The sequence below is a fragment of the Balaenoptera physalus genome (assembly GCF_965194825.1).
Source record: "Balaenoptera physalus genome assembly, chromosome: 3".
In the NCBI taxonomy this organism is placed as follows: Eukaryota; Metazoa; Chordata; class Mammalia; order Artiodactyla; family Balaenopteridae; genus Balaenoptera; species Balaenoptera physalus.
In genome coordinates this window covers 169,598,406-169,621,645 of record NC_138890.1, presented here as the reverse complement: position 1 = coordinate 169,621,645, position 23,240 = coordinate 169,598,406, and the positions used below count along the sequence as shown (strand labels likewise).

Sequence of the window (23,240 nt, the reverse complement as noted above, 5' to 3'; positions counted from 1 at the left end):
AATTGAGATTATCTATTTTGAGAAACAGAAAGAAAAAAAAAGAAAGAAAAAGGAACACAGTCTCAGCTACCTGTGGAACACAAGCAAAATTCTCAACATATGAATAATGGGAATCTTAGAGGGAGTGGAGAGAAAGGAAGGGACAGAAAGGATAGTTGAAGAAATAATGGCAGAAAATGTCCCAAGTTTGATGAAAAACAATCTACTCATCCAATTAGCTCAAGGAATTCAAAGTAAGATAAACTCAAGCTATCCACATACATACATCATCATCAAACTGTCAAAAGCAAAGACTGAGGGAGAATCTTGAAGGCAGCAAGAGAGAAGTGACTGATTTTGTACAAATGATCCTCTTTTAGATTGATGGCTGATTACTCATCAGAAACCATGGAGATCAGAAGTAAGTGGCATGACATATTCAAAGCACTGAAAAAAAAACTGTCAGCCATGAATTCTATATCTGGCAAAACTATCCTTCAGAAATGAAGGAGAAATTAATAGAGTCGCATATTTCAAAAACTGAGATAATGTGTTTCTAACAGAACTACCCTACCAGAACTACTAAAGTGAGTCTTTCAGGTTGAAGTAAAGGGACATCAGACAGCAACTTGAATCCACACAAAAAAATCAAGAGCACCAATAAAGGTAAGAACATAGGTCAATACAAAAGACAGTATAAATGATTGTTTTATTTGTAACTTTTTTCCTCCTATCAAATGTAAAGGACAACAGCATAAGGAAATAACTATAAATCTGCGTGGATGGGCATACAGTTTACAAAGATGTAATTTGTGACAATAATACCACACAGGCGCGGGAGGGAATGGAGGCATACAAGAGCAAAGTCTTTGCATAACACTGAAATTAAATTGATATAATCTGAACTAGATTGTTATATGATAAGACATTACTTATCATCCCCAGGGCAACCACTATGAAAATAACTCAAAAATATATAGTAAAGTAAATGAAAATAGAATTATAATGGTACACTAGAATACAGGTATCTAACATAAAAAACAGCAGTAATAGAGAAACAGAGGAACAAAAAAAGACATAAAACATATAAAAAACGAACAGTTAAATGTCAGATGTGAAAGCAAGGTGAGCATTCTTGTCTAGGGTATAAGGAGTGGGAGGGGATTGATGGCCAATACCAGGACTTGGCAGGAATGAAGAAGGACCAGGACAAGAGCACATGTAGAAGAACACCTGGAAGCATAACCATGGCAGTAAATCCTGTCCCCTTACCCTAGAAGGCAGTCCCATCTGTCCCTCCTGCAGGCTTTTGAACCATTCCTACCTGCTCCAAAGTTGGCTCCTGCTCAGCAGTGAGGTTGCCATGAAGAGAACGAAGCTTACACGAGCTGTGCTCTCCTCCAGGGATGCAGGGAGGTTTCAGCAGCTCCAGCTGCTGGCCAGAGGCATGGAGCACTGCCCCATCCTAGGGTCACCTTTACGCCCTTCTTGTGGGGACCAGAAAACTGCCAGTACCATGTTCCATCCTGTGGCCCCAGCATCAGCCTGTTCCTTGTGGATTCATGGAGCATCTTTTGAACTCAAGGAGAAGGATCTGAAGGTGCTGCTCTGTCCTCTGCTTGGAGAGGACCACCCCTGGTGGGAGGATGGACCTGCCACTGAGGCAGTGACTAGGGGAGGCCATATCCAGAGAGCCTGGGGGATGAAGGCTGTGGACCTCTGAGGACTTGACCTGATCCTGCACCCATCCCACCCGCCTGCCAGGAAAGACCCAAGGTCCCCGAGGGCTTCCCTTGACTCTGCATCCCTCCCTAGTCCCGCTGGGAGGACACACTGAGCAAGAAACTGCACAGAAAGTTACCACTGTGACATTGCCATTTAAGGAGGTGGCTCCGAAAGCAGCTTTTCCAAACTATCAACAATAAAAAACAAATTTCTGTCAACCTTGCTGGAGGAAAGATGGAATTAGCTTTCTGTTCTCTCTACAGAAAATGATATTGCTAAATTATTGTCATAGGAGGAAGCAATAAAAATGTACAAGGAAAACCCAGAGAAGTGAGCATTGCAGACATGTGGCAGAAAGTCGGTTACGGCTACTGTTAATAACAATGTCATGTGATTTTTCTGGGTTTTACGATCTTTGTGATATTTGTCAGCTTTTTAGTATGTAACTTTGTGTGATTTTTCTCTCATGTCATATAAGCTTCAACCCGCACCTCTCCTGGGCTGGGCCTGTCCCCGCTGTGTACAGATGGCCAGCAGGGGCCGTCAGGGCAGTCAGGGCCCCCAACTCAGCGGAATCTTCCATTTATTGTATGAAGTCGGTCAGGGAAGTCTCTTATAATTTTCAAAACTTTTCCTTTATCTGTTTTACCTCCTTTGTCATCACTAATATAATTTCTTTGTGTCTTCCTCTTTTTGATTTAATCTGCTTTCTCAGTAGTTTATTTTCTATTTTCTAAAAACAGCTTTTGCTTTTGTGATTTTGTTTCTTTGTCTTCCAGTTCATTAATTTCTGCTATTGTTCCCTCTCTTTCTTTTCACCAGTAAATGTGGACCAGGAAGTTTTTTGGGGGGGGGAATTGTGGATACAGCAAAGAACAAGCCAAAATCTCCCCATGATGGAGTTTTGTTGCAGGCAAGAGAGGCAATAAACAAACAACGAACCTCTCATCAGGTGGTGATTGAGGAGCTTTACGGAAAAATAAAGGTAAGTCAGGGGAAATGGAATGATGGGGAAGGTTCTGTTTTAGATTAAATGATCAGGAAAGGCTTCTTAACGGGGGTGACACTCTAGCAGAGACCTGAATAAGTGAGGAAGAGAGGCTGACTGTGCATTTTTCTGGGCCAAGGGAAGCAAGTGCAAAGGCCCTGGGGTGGAAATGGACTTGGTGTGTTAACTAGAACAGCATTGAGGCCATTGTGTCCCATGCAGACCAGGTAAGGTAAAGAGAGAGGGAAAAAATTCAGGGAGGTGCCAGGGCTCAGATTTCATGGGATCTTATAAGCAACGGGGAGAGTATGGTTTTAATTATGAATTTGAAGGTGAGACAATGGAGGATTTTGAGCAGCAGAGCGATAAACCAGATTTACATATTTCAGAGCAGCCACTGGTGCCCATAGGCCTACTTTGGCTTTCAATTCTGCTTCTGGGAACTCATTCCTGGTGTGAAACCAGGAGCCTAAAGGAGCTGGATCCCATGGGGAACGGCTGGGCAGGAGTTAACATGGGATGTGGGCCTGATAAAAATGAGAGAAAGAGTTACAGGAGAGTCTGGAGGATTCAGACCAAAGCCCAGCTTTGAAGGTCAGGCAGAAAGTGGGAAGTCAGAAAGAGTCATCCACTTCGAACAAGTTCCAAGAATCAGAATAGGTAGCAAAAAGGCTGCTCAAGAGTCACAGGGTCTCTTTTGATTTTTATTATTTTGCTTTTATTATTAGTTTATTACACAAATAATACATGTTGCCTGTCAAAATCTTAGAAACTACAGATAAGAGAAGAAGAAATGAAATCATTCTGATTTGCAAATCTACAGATAGCTACTGAATGATATTTTGATACATGTAGTTCCAATTTTTCTATATATTTATGTATAAGTATATGTAAGTATACTTAGATATTTTACATAAATAAAATCATATATAATACCTTAAATCTATTTTTTGCCTTTAGTATTTTATAAACATCCTCATGGCCATAAGTGTAGGTCAACATAAATATTTTTAATAGATTCAGGATTATTCCATTGTATGGTTCAACTGGGGTTTATTTAAAGTCTCTCCTAGTCATTTAGGGTTTTCCACATTTTTGCTTTCATAGCTTCACGTCATGAAGCTTTCCAAATTTTTGTTTGGAGTACTTATTATTTCTTGATACTCAGTACTTAGATGTGGAGTTGCCAGGTCAAAGTATTCAGACTTTCCAGTCTCAAGGTACAATGGCCAACGGTTCTCAAAAAACTCTACGCTGATACCAAACCCGCCCGCACACCACCTCCTCCACCCGCAGAATCTCCAGCTCTGGCTATCGCATCCTTCTGCATCTTTGTTTACCTGCCAGCTAAACTACGGTTCTACCCAATCGCTGTTCCAGTTTGCATTTTGGGTACAAATTTCTCATGTACTTTCCAGCCTTTGTTGAATCGCCCACTTCCTATCTTTAGCCGGCTCTGTTGAGCACACTAAATCTTTTCTCGTTGCTTCTGAGATTTCTTACTATGTTAATATTAATTCTGTTATATAGGCTGTGATTGTTTCCCAATATTCTGATGATTATCTTTCAGATTATTTTTCTGTAGAGATATTTGAAATGTTTCTGTCATCAGATTTGCGAATTTTTTGACTTTTGAGTTTCTGCTCGGAAAGACCTCTCCCACCCTCAATTCTATCAGGATGCGGTTTATCTTTCTGTTGGTAAAGACTTATATTTACATGTTAACCCAGCTGTCTGTCTTGGTCCCCCTAGCATTCTGGTGAGAAAAAAAAAATTAAAACAGAGTCATACTCAGAGAAAGAAAAATATATGATACCACTTATATATGGAATCTAAAAAAAGGGTACAAATGAACTTATCTACAAAATAGAAATAGAACTACAGAGGTAGAAAACAAATTTACAGTTACCAGGGGATAAGGCAGGGGGAGGGATAAATTGGGAGATTAGGATTGACATATACACACTACCATATATAAAATAGATAACTAATAAGGACCTGCCATATAGCACGGGGAACTCTACTCAGTACTCTGTAATGACCTACATGGGAAAAGAATCTAAAAAAGAGTGGATATATATATAACTGATTCACTTTGTTGTACACCTGAAACTAACACAACATCGTAATTCAACTATACTCCAATAAAAATTATAAAAAAACAAAACAAAACCAGAGTCATACTGTTACACTAGCGCTGCACACTGTTACACTCACAAACATTCCTTGCGACACTCGCCCTGCTTGCGCGGTCAGAGTCTCCAGAGAGCAATCAACCTGTCGCCATTTGCAGGGAGGTCTGCACGGGCTCCCATCAGATAAGGCACAGTCCCTCCTCAGGGGGAAGTGCTGTCCCCAGCTCTGAGAGTGGCCACACATAGCTTCTCAGGAAGGAGGCGAAGGGCAATAGCACTGCTGGCTGGACAGCCCGCCTGCTTGACTTGACCTCTCCCCCAACGCATCTAAAGAAGTGATGGATGACGGTGCTGGAGACACCCTTGAACTCTCTGCAGAGGCTTGTCTGCACCCCCAGTGACCCGGCAGGCAGACAGCGGACGCCGCGGAAGAGGAGCGTCTGACCTGGTCTTCCTGCACTGCAGTTGCCCCCATTTGCACTCTGCACTCTAAAACCCACGCAGAGCATCAGATGGTGTTGTCCGGGCTTTAAGGACAGTGTCCTCCTTAAGAGGAGCTACAAACAAAAGGACGAGGCTAGTACGTACCCATACCACTGAAATGTCCTTATTTTGGGGATATAACAGCTGTTTCTCAGAGGCCATAAACAGTGGTTTGAAACAGGAAACAAGGGAGACCATGTCCAGGGGAAAGCTTCTGGGAGAAAGACAAGAACAGAATTTGAATCTGGTTCAAATGGCACAGTTCTGAGTTTTATCTGGAAGGTGATATTCACAGAGATTCAGTGCTCTATTATTTAATTGTATAATTAGTACCATAGTCACAGATTACTTTTAAATTATACAAGTGTCCATCTACATATTTATTAGTCCATTTTCCCTTTGTAGAGTAAAATAAACGAGTTCTGCTAAGACAGTTGTTCCCACCCGGGGGCGATTTTGCCCCTGAGGGACGTTTGGCAACATCTGGACACATTTCGTGCTGTCACATCAGAGAGAGGAAGTCCCGCTCCTGATATCTAATGGGCAGAGGTCAGAGGTGCTGCCTTTCATCACCTCCGTGCACAGGCCAGCCTGTCTCCCCTGAATGATTACCCAGCACCAAACGCCTATAGTGTTGAAGTTGAGAAACCTGGTCTAGAGCAACGAAGAAAAGGGTCTCCTCCACGGTCCCTTTCAGGTTTTCTCTCAGTTTAATCCAAGAAGGAGAATGTTGACCTATACCTGGAGAAACCTGAGTGATGCAGGAAGAACGTGCATGAGGAAACAGGGCTCATTGCTAAACTGATGGAGAGGTTCTGGAAAATCAGCTTTGCTCAGGGGGCTAGGTCAGCCCCTTGCCCTGGGTCGTGTCACTCCCATAGTGTGACTTGAGGGTCCCTCATATTGTGAAAATCCACCAGCAGAGGCTCTGCGGAAACTCCAGCCAGTCTGCTGGCCAGGGCACTGGGAATTTCCCGAGTGCTTGACTGAGGAAGCGCAGGTCTGCGGTGGCCTTGCAGCTCCATCCTCAGCCTCTACTTTGTAGGAACCACGAGGTCCACAGGTGGCTCTCAAGGTCCCTCTCCACCTCCTTCTTAGCTCCTTCTCCTGCTCAAGGTGAACTCTGGCCAGCCCTGGACCCTCCATCCTGTCTGTCACTGTCCCAGAAACACATCTAGAGGGTCTCCCATCTCTCCCTGCCCAGCGCCCCTCCTCCTGCCCCTGGTCGCCTATGACGACCCTGAGCCCACGTACCAGCCTCTCTCCTGAACCCCGCCCCCCACCCCGGCCACTCTCTTGCACACGTGGCTTCCGCTTGCTGTCTCCCCCGTCACCCACAGTCCTGTGTACCACACCCGCTGCTGAGCACCCCACCCTCAGTGCGCCCTCAGGGCCGGCGTTGCTACCCTGCCCCTCATGCAGATGAGTTAGGAGACCCGCTGGGAGTCATGGCTGTGCCCGTCACTCCGTCTCTGGGGTTCAGTCTCCTCATTTGTAGTGGGGTCGACCACAACCTACTCAGGTCTCAGTTTTTACAATACTAAGATCAGGACAATTAGTGCCCATCATCATCTTCATCATCACTGGTACTTCCATGTATTATTGATTCAATATTAATTTGTAAACAATAAAGAAGAAGACAGCGTGTAATCATTTGACACACGTGTGACCTTCTTTCCGGGTAAACCTCACTCCAGGTAAGACTTTGAAGGGCTCACACCCAGCCCAGGGTGTCCCTGTGCCCCAGCACTGCAGGGCAGCCCTCCGAGCAAGGAGCCCTCCAATCTGTGGAGTCAGATCACCTGAGCCTGGATCCCAGCGGCCTAGGCATCCTGGGCAAACAACATCCCCAGGGCCGCATCCTGAATCTGGAAAGTGAGGATGAAAGTGAAGCTGCCTTGCACGCCACCGTGAGGATTTAACAAATAACTGATGACCATGTGAGGGCAGACTGGCCGATGTGAAGCACGAGGTAGCTGCCAACCCCACGAGGGCTTCAGGGAGGATTGTCAATAACAACCTCACGGTCTTCCACACACATCCCGCCTGAACGCCTTCCCTGCCAGCTGGGGGCCACCCTGAGCCCTGGGCCTCGGCCCTAGAAGAATTTAGTGACGGCACGCGGCGACAGCTACCATGGGCCAGGCTCTGTGCTGCGGGTGGTTAAGTGGTTAGGGACAGTCCAGTGACTCAAACTTGTCCCCTTTGCCACACAGAGCCAGTGCAGGACGCCTCCCATGCTCACTTTGAAACTCTCCGACTCGCTGAAAGAAGGTTTCTTGAGAAACGTTAAAAGCGGATCCAGTTCTGTGTCAGGCCGTAGGACAAGGCTTCTAAAATGAAGATAAAACATGAAAGTTACTCGGTAATGATTTTAAAAGAGATTTGCAAATTGAAATCTCTCACTCTCTCTGCACCTATGAGATTAGCAAATATTAAAAAAAAAAAAAAGTCAAGCAAACAGTACTGCTCAGGAGATAAAAAACCCAGCTGTCTTATGCATTGCGAAGTGACAATGCAGCAAATCTGTACAATCTTCTCATAAAGGAATTTGCTGGTGCACTTAATAGTCACCGACCTAGGAATCCTATTTCCAAGAACTTTCCCTAATGAAATTATGCAAAGAGTAGGAAAAATCATAAGAGCCATTAAACATTGTTTAAAATAAATAGTCGAAATGGAAGCACACTCAATGCCCCAAATAAGGAAGTAGATAAGTAAAAATATATTAACTCATCTTTCCAACAAATATATGTTAATTGCCTCTATTTCTAGGCATGGTGCTACATATCAGCTCAGTAGAATATTCTGTAGTCATTAAAATAATCAAAAAAAAAAATAATAAAGGAAATGCAATTTATAAAAATATACCTTTGCCATGATGATAATAAGGTAAAAATTAAATATTTTAATTCACAGCATTTGAATGGGAACATGGACAGATCCAACCGGCTGATTTATTAGGATGTGAATTCTGGATGATTTTCTTCTTCACTGCCTGTTAGTCGTTTTTACGTTATTTGCAGTAAATAAAAAAATCTAATTGAAAATGTAAAAATCCCCTCTTCCAGTCCAGTGAGAGGACGGCTGGACCTTTGGAGCCCACATTCCCTTCAGGATGCCCCACACTTGAGAGGGAAACCACCAGGTCTCACTTGATCTTGGCCCCTAAGGCTCAGCCCCGAAGGCCCAAGGCGCCTTTCTCAGTTAGTCTTTGCCAGCTTGTCTGCCCTGTTCTGCTTTATTTTATTTTTGTTCTCTCCAGTATGATTTAAAGCCCCGAAGAGAACATGCTGGAGAGTTATTTCACACGAGGTCCGTTCATTCTCTTCCTGTAAAAACAGGGAGAATGAGAGCCATTCATACTCTGGATCCCTCCAGGAATTCTTCAGAAGGAGTGACACTCAGCCTGTAACTGATAAGCACATTCCAGTAGATCTGGGTGGAAGGGATGAAGGAGCAGCTGCGATTTGCAAGGGCAGAAACCTGGAGGGTAACAAAGCAGGGGAAAAAAGAAAAGTACTGGGCTTTCCTGGTGGCGCAGTGGTTGAGAATCTGCCTGCTAATGCAGGGGACAGGGGTTCGAGCCCTGGTCTGGGAAGATCCCACATGCCGCGGAGCAACTAGGCCCGTGAGCCACAACTAGGGAGCCTGCGTGTCTGGAGCCTGTGCTCCGCAACAAGAGAGGCCGCGATAGTGAGTGGCCCGCGCACCACGATGAGGAGTGGCCCCCGCCCGCCGCAACTAGAGAAAGCCCTGGCACAGAAACGAAGACCCAACACAGCCAAATAAATAAATAAATAATAATTAAAGGTGTTAATAATTTAAAAAAAAAAAAAGAAAAGTACTACATTTTCAGCTGAAATTGCCCAGGTGAGCTAGCTGAACTAAACGCTGGTCAAATTCATAACTGGACAAGGTCAACGATCCCCAAAGAGGCACCCCAGCTTGCTCCATTTGGGGGCTCACGTTGACAGATACTGGTTCCATCCAGGGAAGTGTTTTTATTTTGAAGGTTCTGGAAGCAGGCAGTTCGTAATCAGTTTATTCTCTCTGAATTAGCTACCAGTGGCTGAATCAGCCTTTAAAATTCTCTGTTATAGCCAATCAAGTACAACTTCGACGCCCTGAGGGGTAAGAATTTCCATTCCCTGGCAATTTGCCCCAAGTGCCCTCTGCCTATTAAAAAAAAAAAGGAAAAGAAAAAGAAAGAAAGGAAGAAAGAAAGAAAGAAAGAAAGAAAGAAAGAAAGAAAGAAAGAAAGAAAGAAAGGAAGGAAGAAAGAAAGAAAGAAAGAAAAATTTACTTTTTAGGTTTATTTGGCTTTGACCCTTGAGATGAACTTTCTGAAGATGATGTCAGAGGACTTGATTTTTTTCTCTATTCTAAACAGCCACTGCATATTCTTAGGGTCAATGGCCTGTAAAAGCCTGTGTACTTAGTGGAGTAGGATCTCCTATTCGAATGGTAATTATCTGTTTAGATTCTAAAAGCATCTGGGTTCGTAATATTGATCTATTCCCACAAGCTGATTCTAATGAGGAAGGCTGATTTAAGATTTAAGAGTGAGTTAATTCATGATGGAGAATTATCTCTGACTTGTTTTGCCCATGAACCATACCACAGCACATTAGGAGTTTGGGATTAAGATATACATACTACTATATATAAAATAGATAATCAGCCAGGGCCTACTGTATAGCACAGGAAACTCTACTCAATATTCTGTAATAACCTATAAGGGAAAAGAATCTGAAAAAGATGGATATATGTATATGTATAACTGAGTCACTTTGCTGTACATCTGAAACTAACACAACATTGTAAATCAACTATACTCCAACATAAAATAAAAATTAAACTAAAAATAAAATAGTACACCCAGCCCTTGCCTGTTTCCTTTTCTGGTAGAATTTTTTTATTGTGGTAATACATACATAACATAAAATTTACCACCTTAAGTGTACAATTCAGTGGTATTAAGTACGTCACAGTGCTGTGTAACCATCACCACTATCTAAGAACTTCTTAATCATCCCAAACAGAAATTCTGTACCAATGAAGCAATAACTCCCTCCTCCCTCCAATACTTGATATCCTCTTTTCTACTTTCGGTCTCTATGAATTTGCCTTCTCTAGGTACCTCATATAAGTGGAACTGAAGCCGAGCAGGACCCTGTGGGGCTCCTGGGCATGGAAGCCTTTCTGTTTCTTGTTTCTTGACTCCAGCCTCCAAGATCTTCCCTGAGTTCCAAAGGGCAGATTTCAACAGCTGCTAATCCAGGAAAGGAGTGGATGAAAAGACAAGGGAGGGGCAGCCAAGAAACAACAGTGCAGCCTTGGGGCAGGGTCTTGGTTCCACCTCAAGGGATACACATAACAATGTCTTTAAGGGCTTTAAGATGTCAGCATTCTTCATGCCATAGAAAGACCACCTGAGGCCACATTAAAAGAACCAGAGAAGCTCATCAAGAAGATTACCGAGACCAGATTAGAGGAGTGCAGGCCCTGCACACACCCTAATCTTATCAGCAACTCCACCCTTGAACTTTTGCAATAAAACTCCTCATCGGATCCTCCCGGCTTGGGACACATAGTTTTTCAGGGCAGGAACCCGCTGTGTCCCCCTTTGCCTAGCAAAGCAATAAAAGCTTTCTTTTCTACTTCACCCAAAGCTGTCTCCAAGCTTCGACACTGGTGCACAAATGCCAAGCTTTCGGCATCAGAACCATACAGGATTTGTCCTTTTGTGTCTGTGTTCTATCCCTTACAATGTTTTCAAGGTTCATGTATATTGTAGCATGTATCAGAATCCCATTCCTTTTTATGTCTGAATAATATCCCATTGTATGTCTATTCCACATTTTTTTTTTTTTTTTGGCTGTGTTGGGTCTTCGTTTCTGTGCAAGGGTTTTCTCCAGTTGTCGCAAGTGGGGGCCACTCTTCATCGCGGTGCATGGGCCTCTCACTCTCGCGGCCTCTCTTGTTGCAGAGCACAGGCTGCAGACGTGCAGGCTCAGTAGTTGTGGCTCATGGGCCTAGTTGCTCCGCGGCGTATGGGATCTTCCCAGACCAGGGCTCGAACCCATGTCCCCTGCATTGGCAGGCAGAGTCTCAACCACTGCGCCACCAGGGAAGCCCCTGTCCATTTGTTTTTTAGGGTTCTTTTTGTTTGTTTTTTTCAGTATAGTTTTTACACTTGTTATCATTGGTGGATTTGTTTTTTAGTTTGGTTGCTCTCTTCTTCTTCTTTTTAATTACTTGTTTTTATTTTAATAATTTTTTAATATTTTTTATTTTAATAACTTTCTTTTCTTTTTTCTTTCTTTTTTTATCTTTTTCTCCTTTTTCTTCTGAGGTGTGTGGCTGACAGGGTCTTGGTGCTCTGGCTGGGTGTCAGGCCTGAGCCTCTGAGGCAGGAGAGCCGAGTTCAGGACATTTGTCCACCAGAGACCTCCCAGCCCCTTGTAATATCAGTTGGTGAGAGCTCTCCCAGAGATCTCCGTCTCAACACTAAGACTCAGCTCCTCTCAATGACCAGCAAGCTCCAGTGCTGGACGCCCCATGCCAAACTACTAGCAAGACAGGAACACAACCCCACCCATTAGCAGAGAGGTTGCCTAAAATCATAATAAGGTCATAGACACCCCAAAACACACCACCGGCCATGGCCCTGGCCACCAGAAAGACAAGATCCAGCCTCATCCACCAGAACACAGGCACTAGTCCCTCCACCAGTAAGCCTACACAACACACTGAACCAACATTACCCACTGGGGGCAGACACCAAAAACAATGGGAACTACGAACCTGCAGCCTGCAAAAAGGAGACCCCAAACACAGTAATATAAGCAAAATGGGAAGACAGAGAAATACGCAGCAGATGAAGGAGCAAGGTAAAAACCCACCAGACCAAACAAATGAAGGGGAAATAGGCAGACTACCTGAAAAAGAATTCAGAGTAATGATAATAAAGATGGTCCAAAATCTCAGAAACAGAATGGAGAAAATACAAGAAATATTTAACATGGACCTAGAAGAACTAAAGAGCAAACAAACAATGATGAACAACACAATAAATGAAATTAAAAATTCCCTAGAAGGAATCAATAGCAGAATAACTGAGGCAGAAGAACAGATAAGTGACCTGGAAGATAAAATAGTGGAAATAACTACAACAGAGCAGCATAAAGAATAAAGAATGAAAAGAATTGAGGACAATCTCAGAGACCTTTGGGACAACATTAAACACACCAACATTCAAATTACAGAGGTCTCAGAAGAAGAGAAAAAGAGAGGGAGTGAGAAAATATTTGAAGAGATTAGAGTTGAAAACTTCCCTAATATGGGAAAGGAAATAATCAAGTCCAGAAAGTTCAGAGAGTCCTATACAGGATAAATCCAAGGAGAAACACACCAAGACACCTATTAATCAAACTATCAGAAATTAAATACAAATAAAAAATATTAAAAGCAGCAAGGGAAAAACAACAAATAACATACAAGGGTATCCCCAGAAGGTTAACAGCTGATCTTTCAGCAGAAACTCTGCAAGCCAGAAATGCGTGGCAGGACATATTTAAAGTGATGAAAGGGAAAAACCTACACCCAAGATTACTCTACCCAGCAAGGATCTCATTCAGATTTGATGGAGGAATTAAAACCTTGACAGACAAGCAAAAGCTAAGAGAATTCAGCACCACCAAACCAGCTTTACAACAAATGCTAAAGGAACTTCTCTAGGCAGGAAACACAAGTGAAGGACAAGACCTACAAAAACAAACCCAAGACAATTAAGAAAATGGTAATAGGAACATACATATTGATAATTATCTTAAATGTAAACGGATTAAATGCTCCAACCAAAAGACATAGACAAGCTGAATGGATACAAAAACAAGGCCTATAAGACACTGATGAAAGAAATTCAAGATGATACAAACAGATGGAAAGTTACACCATGTTTTTGGATTGGAAGAATCAACATTGTGAAAATGACTATAATACCCAAAGCAATCTACAGATTCGATGCAATCCCTATCAAACTACCAATGGCACTTTTCACAGAACTAGAACAAAAAAATTCACAATTTGTATGGAAACACATAAGACCCCGAATAGCCAAAGCAATTTTGAGAAAGAAAAACGAAGCTGGAGGAAGCAGGCTCCTGGACTTCAGACTATACTACAAAGCTATAGTAATCCAAACAGTATGGTACTGGCCCCAAAACAGAAATATAGATCAATGGAACAGGATAGAATCCCAGAGATAAACTCATGCACATATGGTCACATTATCTTTGATAAAGGAGGAAAGAATATACAATGGAGAAAAGAGAGCCTCTTCAGTAAGTGGTGTTGGGAAAACTAGGCAGCTACATGTAAAGATTGAAATTAGAACACTTCCTAACACCACACAAAAAAATATGCTCAAAATGGATTAAAGATCTAAATGTAAGGCCAGACACTATAAAACTCTTAGAGGAAAACATAGGCAGAACACTCTATGACATAAATCACAGCAGGATCCTTTTTGACCCACCTCCTAGAGAAATGGAAATAAAACAAAAATAAACAAATGGGACCTAATGAAACTTGCAAGCATTTGACAGTGAAGGAAACCATAAACAAGATGAAAAGACAACCCTCAGAATGGAAGAAAATATTTGCAAACGAAGCAACTGACAAAGGATTAATCTCCAAAATATACAAGCAGCTCATGCAGCTCAATATCAAAAAAACAAAAAACCCAATCCAAAAATAGGCAGAAGACCTAAATAGACAATTCTCCAAAGAAGATATACAGATTGCCAACAAGCACGTGAAAGGATGCTCAACATCACTAATCACTAGAGAAATGCAAATCAAAACTACAATGAGGTATCACCTCACACCAGTCAGAATGGCCATCATCAAAAAATCTACAAACAATAAGTGCTGGAGAGGGTGTGGAGAAAAGGGAACCCTCTTGCACTGTTGGTGGGAATGTAAATTGATACAGCCATTATGGAGAACAGTATGGAGGTTCCTTAAAAAACTAAAAATAGAACTACCATACAACCCAGCAATCCCACTACTGGGTATATACCCTGAGAAAACCATAATTCAAAAAGAGTCACGTACCACAATGTTCATTGCAGCTCTATTTACAATAGCCAAGACACGGAAGCAACCTAAGTGTCCATCGACAGATGAAAGGATAAAGAAGATGTGGCACATATATACAGTGGAATATTACTCAACCATAAAAATAAATGAAATTGAGTTATTTGCAGTGAGGTGCATGGACCTAGTGTCTGTCATACAGAGTGAAGTAAGTGAGAAAGAGAAAAACAAATACCGTATGCTAACACATGTATATGGAATCAAAATAATAATAATAATAAAATAAAATGGCTCTGATGAACCTAGGGGCAGGACAGGAATAAAGACCCAGATGTAGAGAATGGACTTGAGGACATGATGGGGGGAAGGGTTAGCTGGGATGAAGTGAGAGAGTGGCATGGACATATATACACTACCAAATGTAAAATAGATAGCTAGTGGGAAGCAGCCGCATAGCACAGGGAGATCAGCTCGGTGCTTTGTGACCACCTAGAGGGGTGGGATAGGGAGGGTGGGAGGGAGGGAGACGCAAGAGGGAAGGGATATGGGGATATATGTATATGTATAGCTGACTCACTTTGTTATACAGCAGAAACTAACACACCATTGTAAAGCAATTGTACTCCAATAAAGATGTTAAAAAAAAAAAAAGACTCACAAATGTTAAGTAGAATCACATCTGTAGACATAATTAAATATTCATGGTAGAGATGAAGGATTAAGAAATTTACACTGCTTATGTAGTGGAGGAGCCCTTCTCCCAGACTTGAAGGTGATTCCACCATTCACTTGTGGTGAAGTTGAATTCTAAGTAGACCTGGAAAATGCCCACACCATCATTAAGAAGCAAATTGTTGCTAGAGTCCCTTTCTTATTTTGCTGCCTCGGAACTAAATTGAGAAAACAGTGATACAAACAAATGTCCACCACATTGCTACCTCATTGCCTTTGTTGTTAAGAGTCATATCCTCCAAAGGCATTCTAATCTAGTTGAAGAAAAATAGAAAACTTGAACAATCCAAACTGTCCAAAAAATCTATAACTATATCATTTTTTACAGTAAATGATTTTTTCTTCTCAAAATGCTGGAGTCTCACCTCACTAGCCACCTCTGTTTGGCAGTGATACAATTTCTCGTTGGGGTTTTAGTAAATGGCATCATTGTGGTTGTGAATGGCACTCACTTGATCAAGCAGAGAAAGATGATTCCATTGGATCTCTTTCTTTCCTGCCCGGCGATTTCCAGGATTTGTCTGCAGCTAGCCATTTTCTATGTTAACCTGGCTGTCCTTTCCTTGATTGAATTCCCTCAGCTTGCTGAGAAGTTCGTAATTCTCACATTTATAAATGAATCGGGACTTTGGTTTGCCACATGGCTCAGCCTTCTCTAGTGTGCCAAGATTGCCACCATTGCTCACCCACTCTTCTGGTTGAAGATGAGGATATCCAAGTTGGTTCCTTGGCTGATACTTGAGTCCCTGCTATATGCATCTAGTACGGCTGTTTTCCACAGCAAACACAGATGGATATTTTCCAAAGAACACTTCCTGGGCCTTTTCTCCCCAAATGCAACCACTCAAATCAAAGAAATATCTGCTTTACAGTTTGCCTTTCTTTTTGCTGAGTTCTCATTGCCATTACTTATCTTCCTTATTTCTTCTCTGCTCTTGATATTTTCCCTGGGGAGACACATCTGACAGATGAGAAACACAGCAACGGGCCCCAGGAACCCTCGCACACGCGTGCACATCAGCCCTCTTCTCTCCATCCTGTCCTTTCTGGTCTTCTATCTCTGCCACTCCATGACAGCTGCTTTGCTCTATTCTCAAATTTTCAACTTTAGAAGCTTCATATTTCTGTTCTGCATCTTGGGGGTTGGTTCATACCACTCTGGACACTCTATTACCTTAATTTTAGGAAATCCTAAAATGAAACAAGATGCAAAGAAATTGCTCCTTTACGGAAAGTGCTGTCAGTGAGAGAGAACTTTGATCCAATCAAAGAACTGGCAGTTCAGTGAGTTAACAGTGCCTGCCATGCCTCCTTAACCAAACAAAGAAGTCTGTTCATAAATATACAAAACATCATCTAAAGATTATTTGTCCAACCTGAGACATTTTTATGGATTCTCTCCTTTTTCAAAGGGTTACACTGATTTTCAAAGCATAATGCATGTTGCTGGATTACATCAATGTCAGTACCCTTGCCAGATGTTACCTAACTGGTGAAGACTGGGTAAATGTTACAGGGATCTTTCTGTATTATTTCTTACAACTGCATGTGAATCTACAATTATCTCAAAATAAAAAGTTTAAAGAAAAAGGGAAGCACAGGTTTGAACTTGTGATGGCAGAAAGATGCACGAATGTCGTGGGGACCCTGTGTGTCTGATGCCTGGTCTTAGATGATTTAGCCTGGCTGGAAGCGCTGATTGCTTATTTCTTGTTTACCTGGATATTATTTCTGCACTGTTTGTTAGAGTCACAGACAATAGAACCATTTTTCCTCATCAGATCAGAGAGGAAGCTGAGGACAGTCTGACTTTCTCTGTCCTTGTAAGTAGGCTCACCTGCTCCATGGTGCCAAGATTCTAGATGCCGTGGTGACGTGTCCCATCAACTGATAAAAAGGCAGACAGATGGAAGAGGAAGAGAAATCAAGAGCTGAACTCTTTTTTTCCATTCCCTTAATTAGACACTCCGAACAGACAATAGCTTGCAAATATATTTCACTTTGCACTTGTGTTCTCAGCTTTGGGACCCTTTCAACTGATGGTGGCAATTGGGAACTCCTACCACATTGCATGTCTTCCCAATGAAGCGACATCAGTAGGTGGGTGGGCTGGGGGTATCTCCATCTGCTTGAAGTCACAAATGCATTTTCTATTTGACGATGATGTTGGATGCTAGCTAAGATATATATGTATATTTCTAAAACAACTTCAGAACGTTTCTGCTCCCAGTGAAGCAAAAGACATTCCTCATTTTGGCTATAGCTTAAAGTTCACACATGATGATAGAAAATGTGTTTAGGTTTGGGTTTGCTGATCACCAATAATGTGGATTCAAATATTGGTTTATAAGCCTAGGACACACAGTCGTGGTTGTACTAAACTGAGATCTTTGCTTCAGAAGATCCAGGGAAGTATTCATCTTCCTGGGTGTGGGAAAGCTCTGAGGCTATTCTTCCTCTTCCCACAGAGGAAGGAGCAAAATAACAGCCTTGGTCTTCCCGCTATTTTGTTTTCCCATGTCCCAATAGGTGGGAGGTTTATAGCTAACTGTGCAGTCAGGTGGTCAACTCTGGGAAGAGCAGTTGTGTAATGGAGGTGATGATTGCCCCTTCCTTTGGAGGGGACAGTGAGGGATCACTTTTATTTTCTGTACATCTCAAGTTCAGATGCTTTATCCTTGAATCATGGTGTGTATACCTGCAGGTGGAGAAAAGGAGAGCAGAAGAGATTTCAAATATTCAGGGGAAAACTTGTAAATATACCATTCTCATGTGACTTTTTTACTCAGATGCCAAATTCTCATTCAATTTCATGCCACTCCTGCTTTAATAATGCTGGTTAATAAGATGAACATGAAGGTATGATTGTTTGTATACTTAAAAGTTACCAAAGTTATAAAAAAGATAATGCATGCTAAAGCAAACTCTTCTAGAAACACTTTTGCAGTCTACTTTCCTAGAAATATATTTCTTCCAGAAACGTCGCCTAGCTATCACGTTGATGGGTAGTGTGTGGGACACTCATTGCTCCATCGTTGAAACAAAACTAACTGGGTCTCTTGTGTCTCTGGAGCCACCCTTACGTGGACTCCCTAACCTTGACAAATTGTTTTTGTCCCGCTCATTTAGCATGGGGTTAGCCTCTATCGTGGTACGGCATTGTCCTCCACCCCGTCCCTGAATTTTTTGAGATGGAGTGGGGCACAGTTGCCCAGGAGACTTGGCTGTGGGATCACATGCCCATGGGTCCAGCCAGAGGAGTGCTGACTGCAGGATGAGGCACTGTCCACCCTTCCCCTACTTCCTGTGGCCTCCTGGCTCAGTCAGTAGCAAAGGAGATGCGCAAAGAGGCAGTCTCTCACTGAAAAGGGGGCCAGCAATTGCATTCCATTCCATTTCAGAGAGAGGTCAGACCCCCCCAAACCAGGAGACAAATGTTGCCACTTTGCATCCCATTCTCCATTCTGATGTTGACCCCTTCAGTGCCCAAGGTCCAGGGATTCTCCGAGGTTTCAGTGACCATAAGATTGTGACTCCAACCAAGAAGGTTAAATCTGTGTGCTTAAAGCAACAGATTTCTCAAAATATAAATGCTGCAACAGTTTGACTCAGGAAATAAACACAACAATTTTAAAACTCTCACAGATTAAGAATGCCTTTTAAATTCTCAGTCTCTCATTCAAATGTAGTAATGGCTTGAAGTTAGAATAATCTGGACCTAAAAATGGGAGGAAGACATAAGCATTTAATGTTTACTTGTCTTCTTTAGGTTAGGGACCACCCATTCTAGAGACTTCAGACAGTTTAAATATTATGTCCCATATGCTTAAATACAGTCGTTCTTGTCAAACTATAAGTATTCTAAATTTAGGCTTGGGAAATCTGATTTCCACAACTTTTGCGCATGTAGATCTACATCTCTTTGGGTGAGAGGAGGGATAGGTAGTCAGAAATATCCAAGAAGGAAAGAAACCAGCCAGATCATGCAAATCAACTTTGGCAATCAGTGAGATAACAGATGTTGCAGACAGATGGCGCTCATATTGGAGAACAATCCAAATGACAGGGGCAGGGAGACTCACCTGTTTTAAAGAGGGTCTTGCTAGGGTATGAGTTTGGAATCACATTAGAGATTGTATTAACACAAACTTAATGTCAGTGGTATATTCTTTTTGAAAGAATTATTCTTTTGCCACCTAATCATTGTAGACTGTCATCTGAAAACTTTATGCTGGGAAAAGGGTAGGGACTGAGAAAATTGGTCACCACGAGCTGAAAACATCAAGCTTTTGGGGAGAGTCAACATAAATTCAGATAGCTCATGGGCTTTTGTTTCATTGTCTTCCTATGTAAAGCTAGCATCTCCCCCTCTCTCTCTCCTTGATACATTAGACCATCCGATGCATCACTCCATACCTTTGCAGGATGAAATAATGATTGTGTTTAAGATGTGATTTAAACATTTGGCATCATATCTGTGACATCTGGATCTACTTAATCATTCTGGTTGGGGGTCAGGTTGGTGATTTTAGCCTGTAATTCAAAACATTCAAATCAATGAAGTGTGGGTTTCCTTTTTTCTTTTTGGTGCTCTATTTGTTTCTGTTTTAAATGTTTCTCCACAAGATGAGCAATATGACATAATTTTGAATAAAATATCTACTTAAATCTCTGAAAACATGTCTGTTTTTAAAATGATGACTGAAGATTCATTTTATTTCAACCTCAACATTCCTGAGCAAAAACACACATTGTGACTATTTCAATTTTTGAGGTTGGAATGCATGTTCTTAAGTGAAATCTTTCGTTTCTCGTAACTAAAATCTCCTCCTCTATAGATTTGTGTAAGTCATATAATATAAGCACGCACTGTGTGTTAACCAGGTAGAATTTGAATTTAGGAGTATCTAAGGCCCCATAGCTAGACTGGGCTCAGCACTTGGTAAGCACGCTCTGAATGACCTAGATTCCAGAACCACTGGGGAAACTTCAGCTTCTTCTGAAGATAAGCAGGTGGAAAAGGATTGGAAAAAAAAAAATAAGTGGCTAAAAGCCAGCTAGGATATTGTATTACTAAATATATGGAAGGCCCTCTGGCCACAAACTCACTCATTTGGACAGCAAGAGCTATGCTTGTGATTGCAGATTAATAAGTTTTACTTCACTTGAAACCCGGAGAATTGGCTTCCAGAAAGCATTGACCAGCTATAGTCAAAAAACTTGGTTTCATGACAAATATTCTCTAGCATATGCACCACTGCGTGTCTGCTGTCATACTTGAAATTCTTGAGTCAAGGACTTGTGCCTTTGATCACGGAGGCATGATGCCCTTAACGGCACCAGTTGATGACGGATGTGGAGAACAGGTTCTATGGGAGGAGAGAGGAAACCTTGAGCATAATAATTTAGATTGGGAGGCTAAGTAGATTTGTGTCATACCTTATAGAGATCAGAAACTAATCCATACACAAGACAAACCACTGTCTTCCAAAGCCAGTAACTTGGTCTCCTCAGTTCTTGCTAGAACTGCCCCTGCTTATTTGGGTGATTTATGCAACGTCTGTGCAATGCCGTAAGCGCGGTAGTAAGCTGAGCCTCTGTTCCTTGATCTATAAGATGGGGATGATAATGATAGGTACCACATGCTTAATAAAGTTCCAGGTACGTAATTGTGGGCAGTAATGAGGCAAATCCCAAGTAAAGGGGCTGAAATAGATACGGTCACAGGGAATCTCCAGCAGCACCTTGGGGTGGGGTGGGGGGCATTGGGGAGAAACTTGTTGAACAATAGAGGGTCATATTAAAGCCTGATTTGGAATCTAGACCCAGCACTCGTGAGCTGGGTGACTTGACGAGCCTGAAGCTCATGTTTCCCCATCTTTGAAGTGGGCACATGGATTATCCCAGGCTGAACGAGATATGCTAATGAGCCAGTGGAATCCATGCCTGGCTGCTGCTAGTGTTGTTTTTTGTTGTTAAACCATATGTAACTGCTGAAATGGGGCCGTTTTTGATCTGCTGAAATGACAGTTTCCTACGGTTCACCCCAATAATCAATCAAACAAACAATCACAGAGTTTGGAGGAGAGCTAATTCCAGATAAAGGAAGCAGCATGTGTAGAGGTATCTGGCAAAGAAAGGAAATAAAAACACAGAAAAGCACAATAGTGAAAGGAGGAATGAAGGGTGTATCAGACTGCTTTGCTGCAATAACAAGTGGGGCCAGCGTTTCAGTCCTCGCAGCCACGAGTTCATTCTCACATATGTTGCGTGATGGCTGTGAGTCTGCAGCAGGCCTGTTGCTGTTCTGAGTCCCGAAGCCGCAGCCCCTGTTTGGGATGCACTGTTCTTGAGGCAGAGGGAAAAGAACGAAGGCTGGGGAGTCAGAGGGCAGTTCTACAGCTTCTTCCATATCCACTCCCAGGGGCAAGTGGCCAAATCCAACAGAAAGAGGGGAGAGAGATGAAATCTTACACCAACTATTTGGGAATAAAAACAATTCTACCAGATGGGAAAGTAAAATGCGGAAGCTGCTGTGCAGAGCAGCTTGGTGGCTCCTCAAAAACTTAAACATAGAATCACCATATGACCCCGAAATTCCACTCCCTGGTGTATGCCCAAGAGAACCGAAAACAGAGACTTGCACCAACACCTATAAACTGATATTCACAGCAGCATTGTTCACAATTGCCAAAAAGTGGAAACAACCCAAGAGTCCATGAATGGGTAACAAAAATGTGGAATAGGGGCTTCCCTGGTGGCGCAGTGGTTGAGAATCTGCCTGCCAATGCAGGGGACATGGGTTCGAGCCCTGGTCTGGGAAGATCCCACATGCCGTGGAGCAACTAGGCCCGTGAGCCACAACTACTGAGCCCGCGCGTCTGGAGCCTGCGCTCCGCAACAAGAGAGGCTGCGATAGTGAGAGGCCCATGCACCGCGATGAAGAGTGGCCCCCGCTCGCCACAACTAGAGAAAGCCCTTGCACAGAAACGAAGACCCAACACAGCCAAAAAAAAAGAAAAACAAAATGTGGAATAGACATACAATGGGATATTATTCAGACACGAAAAGGAATGGGATTCTGATACATGCTACAATATACATGAACCTTGAAAACATTGTAAGGGATAGAACACAGACACAAAAGGACAAATCCTGTATGGTTCTGATGCCGAAAGCTTGGCATTTGTGCACCAGTGTCGAAGCTTGGAGACAGCTTTGGGTGAAGTAGAAAAGAAAGCTTTTATTGCTTTGCTAGGCAAAGGGGGACACAGCGGGTTCCTGCCCTGAAAAACTATGTGTCCCAAGCCGGGAGGATCTGATGAGGAGTTTTATTGCAAAAGTTCAAGGGTGGAGTTGCTGATAAGATTAGGGTGTGTGCAGGGCCTGCACTCCTCTAATCTGGTCTCGGTAATCTTCTTGATGAGCTTCTCTGGTTCTTTTAATGTGGCCTCAGGTGGTCTTTCTATGGTATGAAGAATGCTGACATCTTAAAGCCCTTAAAGACATTGTTATGTGTATCCCTTGAGGTGGAACCAAGACCCTGCCCCAAGGCTGCACTGTTGTTTTTTTGGCTGCCCCTCCCTTGTCTTTTCATCCCCTACTTTCCTGGATTAGCAGCTGTTGAAATCTGCCCTTCGGAACTCAGGGAAGATCTTGGAGGCTGGTGTCAAGAAACAAGAAACAGAAAGGCTTCCATGCCCAGGAGCCCCACAGGGTCCTGCTCGGCTTCAGTTCCACTTATATGAGGTACCTAGAGAAGGCAAATTCATAGAGACCGAAAGTAGAAAAGAGGATATCAAGTATTGGAGGGAGGAGGGAGTTATTGCTTCATTGGTACAGAATTTCTGTTTGGGATGATTAAGAAGTTCTTAGATAGTGGTGATGGTTACACAGCACTGTGACGTACTTAATACCACTGAATTGTACACTTAAGGTGGTAAATTTTATGTTATGTATGTATTACCACAATAAAAAAATTCTACCAGAAAAGGAAACAGGCAAGGGCTGGGTGTACTATTTTTTTTTTTAGTTTAATTTTTATTTTATGTTGGAGTATAGTTGATGTACAATGTTGTGTTAGTTTCAGATGT

At 42.5% G+C, this 23,240-nt stretch overlaps 1 protein-coding gene across 1 annotated transcript; it reads left to right on the top strand.

Moving 5' to 3' along the window:
* The first annotated feature begins 9,615 nt into the window (after positions 1 to 9,615).
* Positions 9,616 to 22,703, top strand: TAS2R1 (taste 2 receptor member 1). Its single transcript, XM_082454395.1, is given in 3 exon segments — positions 9,616 to 15,803; positions 15,807 to 16,109; positions 16,113 to 22,703. Coding segments are annotated over 3 exon segments (891 nt in total). The 5' UTR covers positions 9,616 to 15,497; the 3' UTR covers positions 16,395 to 22,703.
* Positions 22,704 to 23,240: the final 537 nt, after the last annotated feature.